This window comes from Pelodiscus sinensis, chromosome 10 (assembly GCF_049634645.1).
Source record: "Pelodiscus sinensis isolate JC-2024 chromosome 10, ASM4963464v1, whole genome shotgun sequence".
In the NCBI taxonomy this organism is placed as follows: domain Eukaryota; kingdom Metazoa; phylum Chordata; order Testudines; family Trionychidae; genus Pelodiscus; species Pelodiscus sinensis.
This window is the reverse complement of record NC_134720.1, coordinates 20,769,001-20,785,469: the sequence shown is the minus strand read 5'-3', so window position 1 is coordinate 20,785,469 and position 16,469 is coordinate 20,769,001. Positions and strand designations below refer to the sequence as shown.

At 42.0% G+C, this 16,469-nt stretch overlaps 1 protein-coding gene and 1 long non-coding RNA gene across 2 annotated transcripts in view; one reads left to right on the top strand and one right to left on the bottom strand.

Annotated features, from left to right (window-relative positions):
- RASA2 (RAS p21 protein activator 2) overlaps nucleotides 1-16,469 on the bottom strand; it is a 94,205-nt gene that overhangs the window by 27,759 nt on the left and 49,977 nt on the right. Inside the window, exons 6-10 of the mRNA XM_075937633.1 lie at nucleotides 12,775-12,858; nucleotides 11,653-11,725; nucleotides 9,034-9,110; nucleotides 6,353-6,451; nucleotides 137-293 (exon numbers count right to left, since the gene is read on the bottom strand). Of these exons, the coding sequence (XP_075793748.1) occupies nucleotides 137-293; nucleotides 6,353-6,451; nucleotides 9,034-9,110; nucleotides 11,653-11,725; nucleotides 12,775-12,858 (490 nt within the window). The remainder of the gene's footprint in view (nucleotides 1-136; nucleotides 294-6,352; nucleotides 6,452-9,033; nucleotides 9,111-11,652; nucleotides 11,726-12,774; nucleotides 12,859-16,469) is intronic.
- LOC142830763 (uncharacterized) lies at nucleotides 3,878-7,289 on the top strand. The gene is made up of 2 exons (XR_012906226.1): nucleotides 3,878-4,155; nucleotides 5,885-7,289. It is a non-coding gene; the product is annotated as an uncharacterized LOC142830763 (long non-coding RNA).

The following is a 16,469-nucleotide window of genomic DNA, read 5'->3' as shown; positions in this document are numbered from 1 at the left end:
TTACACCATTATGGCACAGGCAGATTATGGAAAGGAACAGTTACATGCCTCCTTACTTCCATAAAGCAGCACTTACAGAAGGTTATAACCTGGCCCTAAATCGGTTGACTGTTTCTTCTAAAATAAAAAGAAGTACCTGAACATCTGGTGATTTTAGCAGCAAATTTCTTAAAGAAGTATAGTACTCAGATGGAAGTACATAGTCTTCAGTATAACAAACATTTAGTCTAAGTGATCCCAGATCTTCATTTTTAGAAGATTTATTTCCATTTTCTCTTGGCTGTAGTAAGTACCTGGGGGGAAAAAAAGGCAACGGTAAAATACTATGTTAAAAGTTACCGTTTAAGTAGCTAAATTGCAGTATGATAAAATGACAATGAAAATTTCCAGTGTATATTAACTCATCAGTCTGAATTTGGTTCTGCTGTCAATCGTTTTAACAAAGTTATGATAAAGACCAGTCAGTTTAACTTCTGTGCCAGGAAAGATAATGGAGTAAGTAATTAAGGAAATCGTCTGCAAACACTTGGAAGATAATAAAGTGATAGGGAACAGCCAGCATGGATTTGTAAACAACAAATCATGTCAAACCAAACTGATAGCTTTCTTTGATAGGACAACGAGTCTTGTGGATAGGGGAGAGGTGGTGGATGTGGTATACCTAGACTTTAGTAAGGCATTTGATATGATCTCGCATGATATTCTTATCAATAAACTAGGCAAATACAACTTAGATGGGGCTACTATAAGGTGGGTACATAACTGGCTGGCTAACCATTCTCAGAGAGTAGTTATTAACAGTTCACAATTCTGCTGGAAAGGTATAATAAGTGGGGTTCTGCAAGGGTCTGTTTTGGAACCGGTTCCGTTCAATATCTTCAATGATTTAGATATTGGCATAGAGAGTATGCTTATTAAGTTTGCAGATGATATCAAGCTGGGAAGGTTTGCAAGTGCTTTGGAGGACAGGGTCATAATTCAAAACGATCTGGACAAATTGGAGAAACGGTCTGAGGTAAACAGGATGAAGTTTAATAAGGAAAAATGCAAAGTCCTCCACTTAGGAAGGAACAGTCAGTTTCACACATACAGAATGGGAAGCTACTGTCTGGGAAGCAGTACGGCAGAAAGGGATCTAGGGATTATAGTAGACCACAAGCTAAATATGAGTCAACACTGTGGCAAAAAAAGCCAACATGATTCTAGGATGCATTAACAGGTGTGTTGTGAGCAAGACGCAAGAAGTCATTCTTGCGCTCTACTCTGCGCTAGTTAGGCCTCAGTTGGAGTACTGTGTCCAGTTCTGGGCTCCACATTTCAAGAAAAATGTGGAGAAATTGGAAAAGGTCCAGAGAAGAGCCAGAAGAATGATTAAAGGTCTAGAGACTGAAAGAACTGGGCTTGTTTAGTTTGGAAAAGAGAAAATTGAAAGGGGACATGATAGCGGTTTTCAGGTATCTAAAAGGGTGTCATAAGGAGGAGGGAGAAAACTTCTTCATCTTGGCCTCTGAGGATAGAACAAGAAGCAATAGGCTTAAACTGCAGCAAGGGAGGTTTAGGTTAGACATTAGGAAAAAGTTTCTATCAGGGTGGTTCAACACTGGAATAAATTGCCTAGGGAGGTTGTGGAATTCTTCACCTCTGGAGATATTTAAGGGTAGGTTAGATAAATATCTATCAGGGATGGTCTTGATAGTACTGGGTCCTGCCATGAGGGCAGGGGACTGGACTAGATGACCTCTCGAGGTCCCTTCGAGTACTAGTATTCTATGATTTCAGAACTAGATATGGCTGATTAAAGGAATTTTTTTTAAAAATAAACAAATCTTTAAATGAAAGTAGGAGCATTCAGTAGACCATCAGGACATAACACCAGGTGTATATTTTCTAAGTTCTTTTCCACAGGTGAGAATTGTGTGGAGTGATAGCCTTTGTGGGGATGGATGGAGAGAGCAAGGTTTGTTAAAAATGCTAATACTGGTTTATTCATTATTTTAAAAAACTGTTTTCTCATTTTTAATATGGGTTAAAAGAGTAGCAGCATTTATCTGCAGAAATTACAGATAATCTAGAATGAAATAAAAATAGAATAAAAAGTGAAAGTTGTGAAGAAAAATATTGAGTAGAGAACACATTACCAGGCAAAAACTAGGACAAAATTTATTCTGGAAGTACACAATAGCAGTTATGGGGGAAAAATGCATCTTATAATTATCAACTATATATTTGAGAGAGTTTGTTTGTGAGCAAGTGAGACTGTCTGCTAAGACCACCAGATTCAGTATGCAGCTTCCTTTTATTTAAAACAAGTTAAGGGTTTGGTTATGCAGGAGAGGAAGGGGACTTATTAACCCCCAGCCCCTGCCTGCTCCCATGTACAGGGACACACAGCCAACCATACAGATAAGAGAAAAATCACCAGGTAGGTGAAATCCCCAGAACTGCCCCAGCCCTAAGCTCCACCTCTCTTTTCCCTCATTTGTACAGGAACACTGCTGGCTGGTCTCTTGTGCCAGGAAGTGAGGGGGAAAGTGCAGTTTGCTTCATTCCTCATTCTGTCTGGGGAAGGAGCAGGGGACAGACAAACCTGGACTTGCCCCAGGTGAGGGACATGAGGATAATGGGATGTGTGTGAAATGAGATTGTTTTGGATCAAATTGAAAGGGAGGGGTGTCCCATGCCATACCCTGGGCAACCAGTTCACAGTCCCCTCCCTGCAGTCACCTGGCTGGCCCCAGAGAGAAGCCACGAGAGAGAAGTCCAATGTAGGTGATTCAAGCAGTAGATAAAACCAATTTAAGAGACACTAATTTCTCCAATCAATTTTTTCTTCGTGTTACCACTGGGTGGCGTCAAGGCTGTTTGGTGCCTTAACCATTTTATTTCTATAAAGGCCTGGGGACTGGAGGATGGAGGTGTAGAAAGGAAGAGACCCCACCCCTTCCAAGAGACCAGGCCCACCTCTCCCCTACCTTGCCCAGGGGCATGGAGAGCCTGTTGGCTCACTGGTTTCTTTAACTTAACGTGTTTGGATTTAACCTTGATGCTACATTTAAAAATTTTGGAGATATTTATAATACTTGGAATTCAAGAACAAGGTGACAAAGATTGTGAAGCTCTAGTTAACAGGTCGGAAATAATGATAGGTGATGGCATACTATGTTGAGAACGTATGCACTGACGAGGAGGTTGCTGTCCTGCTAGGAAAGTGGCCTCGGAGGCTAGTGATCTTATGGAGTGAGAGGTCAGAGAAGCGGGAGGTGGAACAAAAGATAGCTCGTAACATGCATGAATGCATGATATAATCCAGAATGAGATTCTCTTGGCATAGATGCGAAGACCTTTCATCCTTTCTGCTATTGCTATATACAGCTGCATTATTCTGAAAAATATCTTGGTTCTTTGTATGTAAAATGCCAGGGCACATCTAACGTGCAAGGAATGCATCTATTGTTTCATCCTTCTTGCACATGGCTTCAGGAAGAACACTAGTAGAGGGATTTTTGACAAGTCTTGCAAGGTATTGTTGGAAAAAGTTATGATTTACTGAATATGATTATCCTATTTATATTCATGTATCATTTTGGTATATGAAGCTAGGAATATGTTTATGCATCCATCAAAACGTGTTTACATCTGGAAATGTCCACTAGATAAAATGTGATCAGTCGATGACTGGCTGAAAAGTGCTATTAAGAAGAACAGTACGTCAAAGAATATGCTAATCTCTCACTAGGACAACTTCCTGAGGATGTTACAGACTGTCTCAGACTGCAGTGGCTCCACAGAAACATGTGACCAAGTCACCTGGTACTGAACTCTATGGTAATACTGGTGTTTTCCCACTGATTGGGCATCGGAATCCAATTAGAAGAAAATGGGTTTCCACCACAGGCAAACACTATTTAAGGCAGGGGAATGACATAATCATGGGTCATTCTTCACTGACTCCCCACCAAAAAAAAGAGAACAGCTGAAAAGAAAATCATCTGAGAAATAAAAGACTGAACTGGGGGGTGGGGAAGGAGGATATTTCATAGGATTTTCTAGCCCGTGAAAGGAGTATCTGAAGTTTTAAGCTCCAAGCAAAACCAGTTTACCCTCAAGAACAGGGGTGGGCAATAATTTTTGATGGAGGACCACTGCAAGATTTTGGTAAGTAGTTAAGAGTCACACTTTTCTATGGAGTAGGTGTGGGGGCTGGGACAGAGTTTGGTGCAGAAAAGAGCTCAGGGAACTGGGGTGCAGGAGAGGGCATGCGGTCTGAGAGGGAGGTGTGACCCGAGGCAAGGGATTTCCTAGGAGGACAGCAGGGTCCAGGAGAGTGTATGCATGCCAAAGAGAATTCTGGTCTGGGAAGGGTGCAGGGTCTAGGAAGGAATGTGACCTGAGGGGGCAGGGAGGTAGCAGAGATTTCAGGTGGTCATCTGGGGCAGGGGATTGGGGCGCAGAGTTCAGGAGAAGGTTTGGGAGCAGGAGAGGATTCTGGCCTTTGGGAGGAGTGCAGGAGGGAGTGCAGGGTCTGGGAGAGAGTTGGGGTGTACAAGGAGGTGGGGTGCCAGAAGCCGGCTTTGGCTGGGAGGCATTTACCTAAGCAGCTCCCAGCCAGCAGTCCCAGACCACTCTATTCCATGTGGCTCTCTGTGCTGCAGGGACAGCTTGAGAAGTCTGCCTGCACTCCCAACAAAAATCACTCGGCTCCCATTGGCTGGTTTCCAATAGGAGCTGAGAGATTTTACTGGAGGTGAGGGCAGTGCACAAAGCCTCTTTCCCTCTCCCTGCAGCACAGAGTGTCACAGGGAGCAGCCAGCTGCTTTGAGTGGTGCTGCTCCTTGATATAGCGGCAAGCCATGGGCCAGATTAAAAAGACTTTGTGGGCCATATCCAGCCTATGGGCCATATCTTGCCCGTCACTACACAAGAATCTCTGCAAACTGCCGAAAACAATATTTAAGCTCTGTGTATGTGGGCAACTGAACAACAAAAGCTCTGTTATTCAGAGATGTTAAACCTGTCTGCCGCCCAAAAGATAAGTTTTGCCATGACAAATGCCAGTGTGAACAGCATGCTGCTGCATATTCTCCTGCTGACAATGAGAACCCTGCACATTGGGGTGGAACTATTATGCGGGACCAAGAGATTATAAGCTAGCAGCTACACTGCCCAATTTTTAGAGACACAGCTGTGTTGACACGGATGTATCAGTAACAGTTGTGTAATGTAGACAAAGCCTTAGGGTGAGAATTTGATACTCATACTCATGAGCTTACACTTTCCAAATCTCCATGCAGCACAGCACTATATAATTTTGGGTCTATCCTCCAGAGGGGATGTGTGCCTGTAAGGCTGGTTAGTGCCCTACATGCATAGCCTTTCCATGCAGGGGCTGGCATGTTATTACAGCTGGAATTGTCCCTGGGTGCTGATTAAAGTGAGAAACTGGGAAGGTACCTGCAACTTTTCATAGCATTACAGGGTGAGTAGGAACTCAGGCTAGTTGGTCCAAGGGCAAAGTGGTACCCTAGTTCCAGGCAGCACTAGGGATACAATAGTGTAGTCAATTAACCAATAAGCAAAAGCTTATCAGTTAATGCTATAGACTACATGCATTCTCCCTCTCCCCAGCCAGTAAATTTTTTGGCAGGCTGGCTAGCAGCCCATCTCAGTCCTGGCTTGTGCTAGGTCTGGGACCTATCCCTGTTGCGGCTCTATATTTCAAGTGTATTAGGAGTTGGGTGAGCAGGCAGTCCAGCTCTGTTCTGGCTCACGCCAGGTCTGAGAGCTCAGACCCTCCCCAGGATAGGGGCTGCTGCCTCCGTATCAGAGAAACTTTCACTTTCAACTCTTGGTCCTTTTTGGCGTGAGGTTTGAAATATCTTTGCAGGTCTAAACGTGGTCCTTTCTGAAGGCTTCCCCAAGAACTTGAGACAGCTTGAGTGTGGATTGCTCAATGACATCAACTTTCTACAAGCAGTGAAGGGCTTGAAGCTGGGTGATCGAGGCATGCCCTGGCATTTGAGTGGATGAATTTCATTAAGCACAAAGGAATCCAACTTTTCTACACACTGGAAAAGAAAAACCATCAGAAAAATGACTGGAAAGTTAGCCTAGGGCAACAAGATTAGTTCCAAAAATTGTCACTGGCAGTAAGAAGGAACAGATGGGGTACAGGATCCAAAGATAGTCCTTTATATAGAGTTGTCAGAATATTTTCTCTTGGAGATATGAGCTCAGAGTTGCACACACGTAACATTGGACTGGATATGAGCAAGCTTTAAAAGAACATCATGTACTTTCTGTATTAAGAATATCAATGTAAGATCAAATTTTCTTTTGGTGTGTAATTTCTCACCATGCTTGGAAAGAATCATTTCTTAACACTTTCACTGGAACCTTAATTTCTCCCAGGAAGACATCTTGCACCAGATTTCCATTGTTCCATAGGTCAATCCTGAAAGTTAAAAGGATTGTTTTTAAAATGTTCTTGCAAATTATAAGGATAAAAACCATGAGTGGATTTCATCCACAACCTCGCATCACTAGTTCAGCATGCATGCAGAGAGGAAATATTAGAATTGTCATACCAATCTAATAAAATCAAGAGGAACTCAAATAGCTTATTAAATCCACACAAGGCAGTCATGGAAACAAATTTAGACAGTGAAAGTTAGATATCACAGACTTTACATCAGTAAAACATAGTGATACTGGTTGATGCATTTTCTATTTTGAACAAAATAACTGCATTTCCTTTTCAGGTATTTGCAGTGAGCTTTTACCACTGTACCTATATCCCTATTTTACTGCTGATAGTAAAGATTGGACAGGCTGCAATATCACACTGACACATGCGCTTATTTTTTTAAACAAGAGCCTGAATGTTCAAAACCTAAAGAGCTATCACTCCAAAAACATGCACCTGGTTTGGATTCTATTACTTCTTACCTCTGACTTTTCTGTTAAACAGCAGATATGTTAAGAAGAAGAAAAAAATTAATGCTAGAGTTGTTGGGGCATAATTACTTTTCTACATATATTTGTATCTATAATCCTGCAAACAGTACAAATTGATGGGTCACATAAGCAAGGACAGAAATGAGTGAGAAGTCAGTACTTCAATGATAATTCAAATTTACTTTTTTGGTGCCAATTATGAAACAGTCACCAGCACTCAAGTTGTGCCCTCAGTTCCTCTCTGAGGTCAAGCACATATATATGCAAAGCTGATGAGACTATAGTGGAGATACTCTGAAGCACTGTTTGTGCAATACAAATGCAGGCAAACTCTCTTAAAATATGCAGGAGCAGAAAGAGGAAATATGCTGCAAGGTGCTCCTTACATCTGCCGGGGCAAAGTATTATATGTATTCTGCCAAACATGCTGCTAGATACTAGCAGTCACATAGGAGAGGCTGACTATACCCCTGCAGTGCCACTGGATAGGCTAGATGCCATGCTTTTCTTGAATTCTTGGTGCTAGTGTCAGGATTCTGATTTTTTCTAACACGTTGCGAGTTAGGGGCTCTTTGTACCAGCACAGGGTATCCTGAGTTTAGTTCCAAAATCTATCTAATACAGCAAAACCACAATTTATGAAATAATCAGCACTGAGGAGAGAGCAAAATATTAATAAAACATCTAAAAAAATCCACAGCATGTACAGTGTACAAGTTGCAGTACAATGCATTGCATTATTTTCTTTTTTTCTTCAAATACCTGCAAAGTGATTTTCAATGTACTGAGAGCATCAGAATGTGAGAGGCTATACACCCGTTCTCCACTAACATCGCTTTTGTTATGGAATTCAACCCCTCTCCCAACTAGGAAAAAACAATACATGCAAATGATTGCAAATAAGACTGGTGTTCCTAAACAGGAGGTTCTGCTGTACTGTACTAAGAAAATGATCTAGGTTCTGAAAAAATGGGATTTTGTTTTCATTGATATTAATAAATATTGCACATGTGCCAGGTAATTAATATTAAGAAAACATACAACTTTCCATTAGCTAAGCTATCTTAAAGTTTGAAAAAAAATATTTTCGTTACGTTAATAATTTTGTCAGATACAACTGATCACAATTTCACTTTTAGAATCAAAACAAGTTTACCGAGGATTTTATTTCTGAAATTGAAAGAATCTTTGTAAACTGGAGCACTAGTTTTTTGCAGTCACGTTATGCCATAATGCTTATTTGAATTAGGGATGTAAAAATGTTTAAAAAACACAACCACCTGCACAACACTAACCATGTAAGCTTTTGAATTTCAATTAATGACATGGTTAAATGCTCTGTGGGCTGCTGGACCCGCAGGCTCCTGCCAATGGCAGGTCTTTAACTGTTAAGGTTAACTGATAATCGGTTAAACTGTAACATCCCTAATTTGAATATAAAGATTTTAAATGTACAGGAGTGTCCCTATCATCCGACCTAAACGGGATCGACACATGGTCGGATTAACAAATGTGTCGGATGATATGGACTCTACTGTAGAGTGCAACTGCTGCCGCTCCTGCCAGGACGCTCCCAAGCAGCTGATGCTGCTCCTGCGGGGGACATCCCCCACATGAGCGGCATCAGCTGTTCCCTTGCTCTCTAGGAGAAGCTGCTGCCGCTCCTCCCGGGGCCGCTTTGTCCCCGGCAGCAACGGTAGCAGCAGCAGCAGCAGCAGCTTCTCCTAGAGAGCAAGGGAACAGATGATGCCGCTCCTACCAGGGATGTCCCCAGCAGGAGCGACATCAGCTGTTCCCTTGCTCTCTAGGAGAAGCTGCTGCCCCTCCTGCCAGGGCTGCTTCGTCCCCGGCAGGAGCGGCAGTAGCTGCTCCTAGAGAGCAACATGGCAGCAAGCGGGGCCATTCTCCCAGCCTGCGCAGTATCCAACCCTGCAGCTCCCGGGGACAATGTCCCCGACAATGTCCCCGGGAGCTGCAGGGTCGGATAAAGTGGAGTGTTGGATTACCGGGTGTCGGTTAATCTGGACTCCACTGTACTTCATACAAACTGATATTCACTATATAACCTCAAGAACATACCTGAGTTCCAGTTTCTCTATGTCCTCCTCTTCTACCTGAAACTGGGATTTTTTGGTATAGCTACTGGACCTGGTTACCTGCAAGTAAAAGCCCTCAATTATTTTTCTCTTTCGGTCTTGTTTTTAAATTACAAATCTTCCATATCTACTGTAAAATCTTTGCTTTTTAATGTCATATTGGTCCTGAAAGCAAAGTTCTGAAAGTTTCAGAGTATTACTGATGCACCACAAACTGATATACACTGAGGAGATGAGCACTGAAAGCCCACTTTATCCTTCCCCACATCACACAAGTTTAACTGCATATTTTAGTATCTTCTACTTCCAGACTGAATTCTATTTACTGCATTCCCAGATAGATCAGGTAAACTACATTGTATCCTAAAACATAACATTATTTAATTGCTTTGTAACCACTTTGTCTTAGTTTCCATGTTCTACCATGTGAAATCCCAGATTAAATTTTCTGTGAACAAAAATGTTGCAACAATCTATAGGCCTGATTCTGTAAATACTCCAATCATCCAATCTTATTGCAATCAATGGGAGTTTCAAAAGCAGGGTTCTCATAGGATCAGAATGTACATATAAGGATGTAAGCAAGTAGTTGACTGTAGTATCGACTGCTCTCTCCTCCCCACCCTCCGCTGCCTCTGAGCTGGTGCTGGGGGGAACTGGCTCAAAACCCAGTTCCCTGCAGCACAGTCTCCATAGTATCACCTCCCCTGTGCCCCTGCTGCCTCCATCAGCGTGTAGAGGCTTGCTGTAGGCAGAAGCTGCTCTGGCAGCAGCCTGTCTGTGGGGGTCCCAGCGGGGAGCTGGCCCCCCCTGTGGACAGGGGCTAATGCCGCCAAGCAGACCCTGTTTGCAGTGCCCCAGGCTGGTCGCAGGCAGGAGCTAGTCTAGGATGCTGCACCTCTACATTTTAAATGTAGTAAGAGCCTAGTGGCTCTTACTACATTTAAAATGTAGAGGTGCAGTGGGGTGGCTCCTGGAGCTGGCACAAGCTGGGACAGCTCAGTCCCAGTTTGAGCAGGCTCCTGGAGCTACCCCCACTGTGGCAAATTGTATCGACTACACGATTAGTTAGAGAACTGCAATTTAGCATCCTTATTAAAAGCAAAGCATTACATTCCATAATGTTGTCATAGCATTGACTTTAAAAGTTCTTCAATACTTTCATATAGCTTGGTAAACTTAAAAATACGGGATATATATTTCACTGGTTATTTATTTTTCACAATATAAAATTAAAAGCAGAACACAAAGATGAAAAACAAATATAATGGAACCACCATCTTAAAAGGGCCAAATTCTAGACCCCTGTACTGAAGGCCAAGCAAGCCAAGCTCGGCATAAGAATTCTGCAATGGCCAGAGGATGAATATCCATCAGTGCATATTCTTTAGCTGATCTCAAAACTGAGCGAGCGAGCAGAGGAAACCTCCACAGATTGATTACCCTGCTAAATTACTGTACTGATTATACACAGACAAAATGTTGTTTTTGCTAAATGCTCTGAAGGATGTTCAAATTAAAGGCTGCATGTTTTCATACTTCAGTCCGTATCAGAACCACTACTGATAGCAGTAAGTTCAGGGCAATAAATAGCCCTCACATTTGTTGTTATGAAACTAGCACTTCTCACTAGACAGTAGTTGAATGGGACTACTGTTGTCTTTCAGCCTGTGTTACAAATAAAGATGACAATTTTTCTGGATAAATTTGTGTTTACAGTGAACCCTCGTTTATCGCGGTAGATAGGTTCCAAACCCTACCGCGATAGATGAAAATCCGCGAAGTAGAAGTAGGATCCTCAAAGCCTCGGGGGAAGCCGGCGGGGGGGGGGGGGGCATCCCAGGCGCGCCTGGGCTGCTCCCCCGCCGGAGCCCCTCCGCGGCTTTCAAAGCCTCCGGGGAAGCCGGCGGGGGGGCATCCCAGGCGCGCCTGGGCTGCTCCCCCGCCGGAGCCCCTCCGCGGCTTTCAAAGCCTCCGGGGAAGCCGGCGGGGGGGCATCCCAGGCGCGCCTGGGCTGCTCCCCCGCCGGCTTCCCCGGAGGCTTTGAAAGCCGCGGAGGGGCTCCGGCGGGGGAGCAGCCCAGGCGCGCCTGGGATGCCCCCCCGCCGGCTTCCCCCGAGGCTTTGAAAGCCGCGGAGGGGCTCCGGCGGGGGAGCAGCCCAGGCGCGCCTGGGATGCCCCCCCGCCGGCTTCCCCGGAGGCTTTGAAAGCCGCGGAGGGGCTCCGGCGGGGGAGCAGCCCAGGCGCGCCTGGGATGCCCCCCCGCCGGCTTCCCCCGAGGCTTTGAAAGCCGCGGAGGGGCTCCGGCGGGGGAGCAGCCCAGGCGCGCCTGGGATGCCCCCCCGCCGGCTTCCCCGGAGGCTTTTTAAAGTTTTGGTAACCGCTACTTCGCGGTTCGACCATCGCGGATTCACGTATATACATAATGTAATGAAAAAAGTCCGCGAAGTCGTGAATCCGCGATAGTCGAACCGCGAAGTAGCGAGGGTTCACTGTACTTCAATAGAAACTCTTGTGGCTAGCTCAAAAAAGAGAGGCACATGAGAAACAGGCAGGCAATACAACACAGGACTTAATGAGATTAAACAGAGAAATTAGTTACCTCAAAATAAAATGTTTCATTAAACTGTGGATTGCTCGTTTTCTTCTTTACCTTTGTTTTCTTTTGGTCATTCCTGTTTCAATTAAGTACAGTTTTATCATATAGAATTTAAACACAATTATTGAAACATTCAGTTGCAAAGAAAGGGCCATCCATTTACTCTCAGGTCCCGATCCTAAAGCATATTTAGGTGCCTAACTCCCATTCATTTCAATAGAAGATGAGCCCCTAAATACTTTTGAGATCTGTAGATACTCTGGAGAATTATGTAAGTAGTGCTATCATTACTAATGACACTTGATATAATGGAAAAATATTGATGAGAAAAACTTAATCTACATTCACAGCGTGATCTGGAAAGTTAAATGGTGCTCTTAAAAACTCTACATATTGACGTGGACATGTGCACCTGGGAGGTGGTCCTAGTTAGCTTACTATTTATATTTTAGCTCACAAACAAGTGCCATATGAAATGGATAGAGTTTAATGCATTTAATATTTGGTATGGACTGTACTCCTGAACAACATTTTTTTTGTGCACTTGTCTCTATATACACAGTACTAATTGTTCTTCTCTACCCCATCCTTCTTGCTCCACTCCCATTTTCTACTTTTCTTTAAGCAGTAGTGTACAGTATTACTATAACTACATAAAATTGCCTCCTTTCTTCCCAGAGACTCAACATGTCACTTTCAAGTCACTTCTAAACTAAGGCAGACAGACAGAAAATCACTTTAAATACTTAAAGTAAGTAAGAGTTCTATTGATTTCTCATCCCACCTAACAATTCCTGCTCAATACCATGCCTTGTGAGAAGCACAGCAAAAATGAAAACTATTTCTTTTTGTTTTTAAATAGGATTTTGTATCCATACATAGTTTACCGCTGTTTCTACACTAACACAAGATTGTGGAGAACACCTGGAGTATATAGTAAGAAACATGTAGGGTGGGGAGGAGGGAAATAAAGACTGTTCTCTTCAACACTAAAATCCATGCATCCAATTAATCATTTAATAACTATTGTATATATTTGAACACTTAAGTCCAGAGGACATATTTGCTACTCCTAATTTGGGACAACACTTACAAATGTTTGCTATGTAATGCAACAAATGTTACCTAGAAGGACCCACAAGAGACACCGTTGCATAAGGGTCACAATTCTGTCCATTTACAAGGGGCAACCCATGACATTCCTTTATGCTAAAATGAAAAGGAGAAACAAAGAGTTAGTGAATTAATCTATCATTAATAATTTGACAAATCTGAAAAAATATTTCTTTCCTTTTAAAGCAAAAAGGACATTTTAAAATGAAACCAATGAAGAGTTAACATGAGCCAGTATGACAGCAATTTTTAATGCATTTGAAGCATATTGGATTCCACGTGGATGTACATATTCACATTACATATAAAAACAACAAGCTGGCTCCCCCAGAAGTGTATCCAATCCACAGTTTTCTGGGCATAACTTAATGCAAGATGATAACTAGGTGAAAATTAGTCTGAAGAGAGTTAGTGGGTTTTGAGGAACCTGGGAAGTGATTAGTTACCACAAAAGTACTGAAATACCAGTCATTTGTTTAGGACGGACGGACGGACACACACACACGGAAGTGACACACAGAAAGTTTCTGTGAATGAGAAGACTGTTGACTTTCAAGTAATTTGTTAATTTGACTTAAGGATAAGAGGACTTGCTAGTAGACCTCATTTATACTGGGTCAGCAGCAGAGCTCAGAAGGCATCCAAATGGAGTTCAAACATTGTTACTAATTTGGGTTGGCTGATCAATGCAGCAGGGTAAAATTGTGCTGGATTCCTATTTTAAAGTGAATATTCATAAGTTACAAATACATTTGTAACATGGTTTGTATGCATCTGTTCTAGTGGCCAGATCAGAGAAATCTGATTACCTGAAAGAAATTAAATGATTTCTATGACAGTGAAGATTTAACAGTAGATTGGGATCGCCTGCTGAAATAAAGCACCACATATTTTAGATTAGTGCCTTAAAATCACAAAGACATTGGGCCAGATCTTCAAATAGTCATGACCCCCAGATAAGTACAAAAGGAACTGCTGTGATTATCTAGTTTAACCTTCTGATTTAATTCATGTTTGAACTAGAGGATCTCTTTTCTAAAAGATCCAGTCAATTTAAAAATTCACTGTGATGGAGAATCCACCACATGCCTTGGTAAATTGGTCTGTAACCGGAAAAACTTAAACAATAAATAGACTAGTAGCACCTTAAAGACTAACAAAACATATAGATGGTGGTATGAGCTTTTGTGAGCAAAACCCACTTCTTCAGATGACAGGAGTATTAGAAGTCCAGATCCAAGAATAAATAAATGAAGGGGGAAGAAAAAAAACCCCTTGTTTAAGTTTTACTTGTATTCTCAAAGATAGGATAAACTGACACCTCTTCCCAGGTGTTAAAGTTGACTGTTTCACCCATCCAGTGGCCATTCTTTGGCAATGAAGGGGAGAAAGAACTCATCAATCCGCATTTTAGCAAACAACAATCAGGAACATCTTTCACAGTGAGACTCCATGTCTATGTCTACACAATGTTCCTGGAGTCAGAGAAGTTGGACCAGGGCTGAAGCTATTCATAGGCACTCAGGTTGTGACCTACAAACTCTCTGGTTATCAGAGCAGCCCAAGTTTTAAGTGACAACAGCAAAATACTGTAAAGCACCCAAAGTTGGGGGGCAAGTGGTGATTATGCCTCACTGGTCTGGATTGCATGGCAGAACATTACAACTTGTTTCTGCCTTGATATTTAAATTTCTAAATGTTCTGAAAGCATTAAATTCTAGGACTGCTCTTACTCACTTATCCATTATTCCCACCATAATTTGGTTCCAGGAAGAGTAAACAAGGATTAAGCTATATGTGAAAAAGCTGTGAACAGCAAAGAATTTTTTGAAAACTTTTTGCAACAGAATTCCCAATAGAAGTACATTTAAGCGTTTGCTCTTTAAGGCAGAATTTTCTAAGCCACGGAACATTAAGGCAGACATACTAATTGAGACTCAGTATCCAGGACCAGTCCTTGGAACTTAAAGCCCATTTTTCCCAAACTCTAAATTTGTGAATTTGAAAAGGTTAATTCACCTTTCACTTTAGAATATTTTGAGCCCACTTCACTATAAAGGCAACAATTATTCACAAAACATTAAAATGAAAATTATAGTGGAAAAGCACATCATTCCTCTTCTTCATGTGTAAGAAATTTTTAGTTACTTCATAAAATTAAGGGACAAGGTTTCCTATTACATGCTAACTAGAATTATTTCTATGGACAGGAGTGAGGCTTCCCATTGCTTTTTTTGGTCATCTGTTTACTATGGTCTCAAACATCACATGTTCTACAAGTTTGGGAAACTGACAATAAAAATGCATTTATTATTTTAAGACTGCCAGCAGGTTTGGCAGAGCATTAACAAATGTGTCAAATTTTCAAGGTACTTGCCCCCTTTGCAGAATCTCAGATGAAAGCAAACAAATGCTGACGTAACACTAGAATGTTTAACGCACTAGTTTTTAACCACACGTTGGTCACTAGATAACTGCAGCAACCACGAGAGAACCCCCAATTTCCTTTTAGATCATTTCTCTCTCAAAGAGATCTGAGAAGGTGGTGCAGTGCCTACCCACTTCCTATTGACAATTACACTCTGCAACAGTAACTTTCTAAAGCAATTTTTCCATCATAAAAGTCAAAATAAATGAAGACAATTTTAAATGTGAAAACATCTTAAAAATAAATAATTATGTACTGTTAAAGTGTGCAGATATAAAAATCAAGTGTAAAAACTGCCTGTGCAAAGTTAAGATTGTAAATAAAGTACAAAATGTTAAGAAATTCCAAACATTCAGCTTTTGCTTTTTGCTGAATCCATGTGGGAAAAGATATCCTACTTCTCCCTCATATGCAGATGTTCATATTCTAAGAAGGGGCACTAAAAAGGGGGCAGCAAGACATTGATCAGACTTTCTGCTAGTATGCTTAACTTATACCTAGACTCTTTTAGCCTAAAAAGAAACCACTGATACATTCCCAGTCTGACTTGCTTACTTTTGGGTCAAAAAATAATGGAGCAAAATTAGTGACAACTTAACAGAGCACTGGGAGAGTCAGATTCCTTTTCCTGCGCCTCAACTAAATTCAGATTGTATAGCTGCACTTCTTTTGTTCTTTATTATTTATAAACCAAGATTTCTTTAAAGGCAATTCAGATAGTCTCATTGCCCCTCAGGGTTTTTGCCTTACCCCTTTTCTCTAGGGCTTCACTGTCCTCCCTGCTGATGCTTTCCCTCCATCCCTGATCTTGCTGTCAGCAAGGCCTTTCACCTGACCAGTGTGGAGATTACCCCTTCCACATGCTTCCCCAATTCTTGGTCTCTCCACCTGGTCTCCTTCATGAAAGACAGGCAGCCTCAAATGCAATTTCATAGAGGGCATATAACTAGGAAAAAGCATGTGACAAACTAGAGTTCCCAGGTTTTAAAGGCTTACTGATACACAGAATCCTGCAAATCCATGGATATCTACTTGAGGGTATCTGCCTGTGTGGATGAAGATCGCTGTGGCTCTTTTTGGGAATACAGATGCAGATACAAATTCTGTATCCACACAGGGATCTACTCATATGCCCCACACCCAGGGCCTACTTTTAAATGGCATGCATAACAGCATGGCAAAATATACAAAAAAGTGACTGCAAACATACAGTAGCCTGGCTTTCCACAATTTTATTTAGTAGTTTAGAATTATAAATTTGTGGATTCACAGGATATCA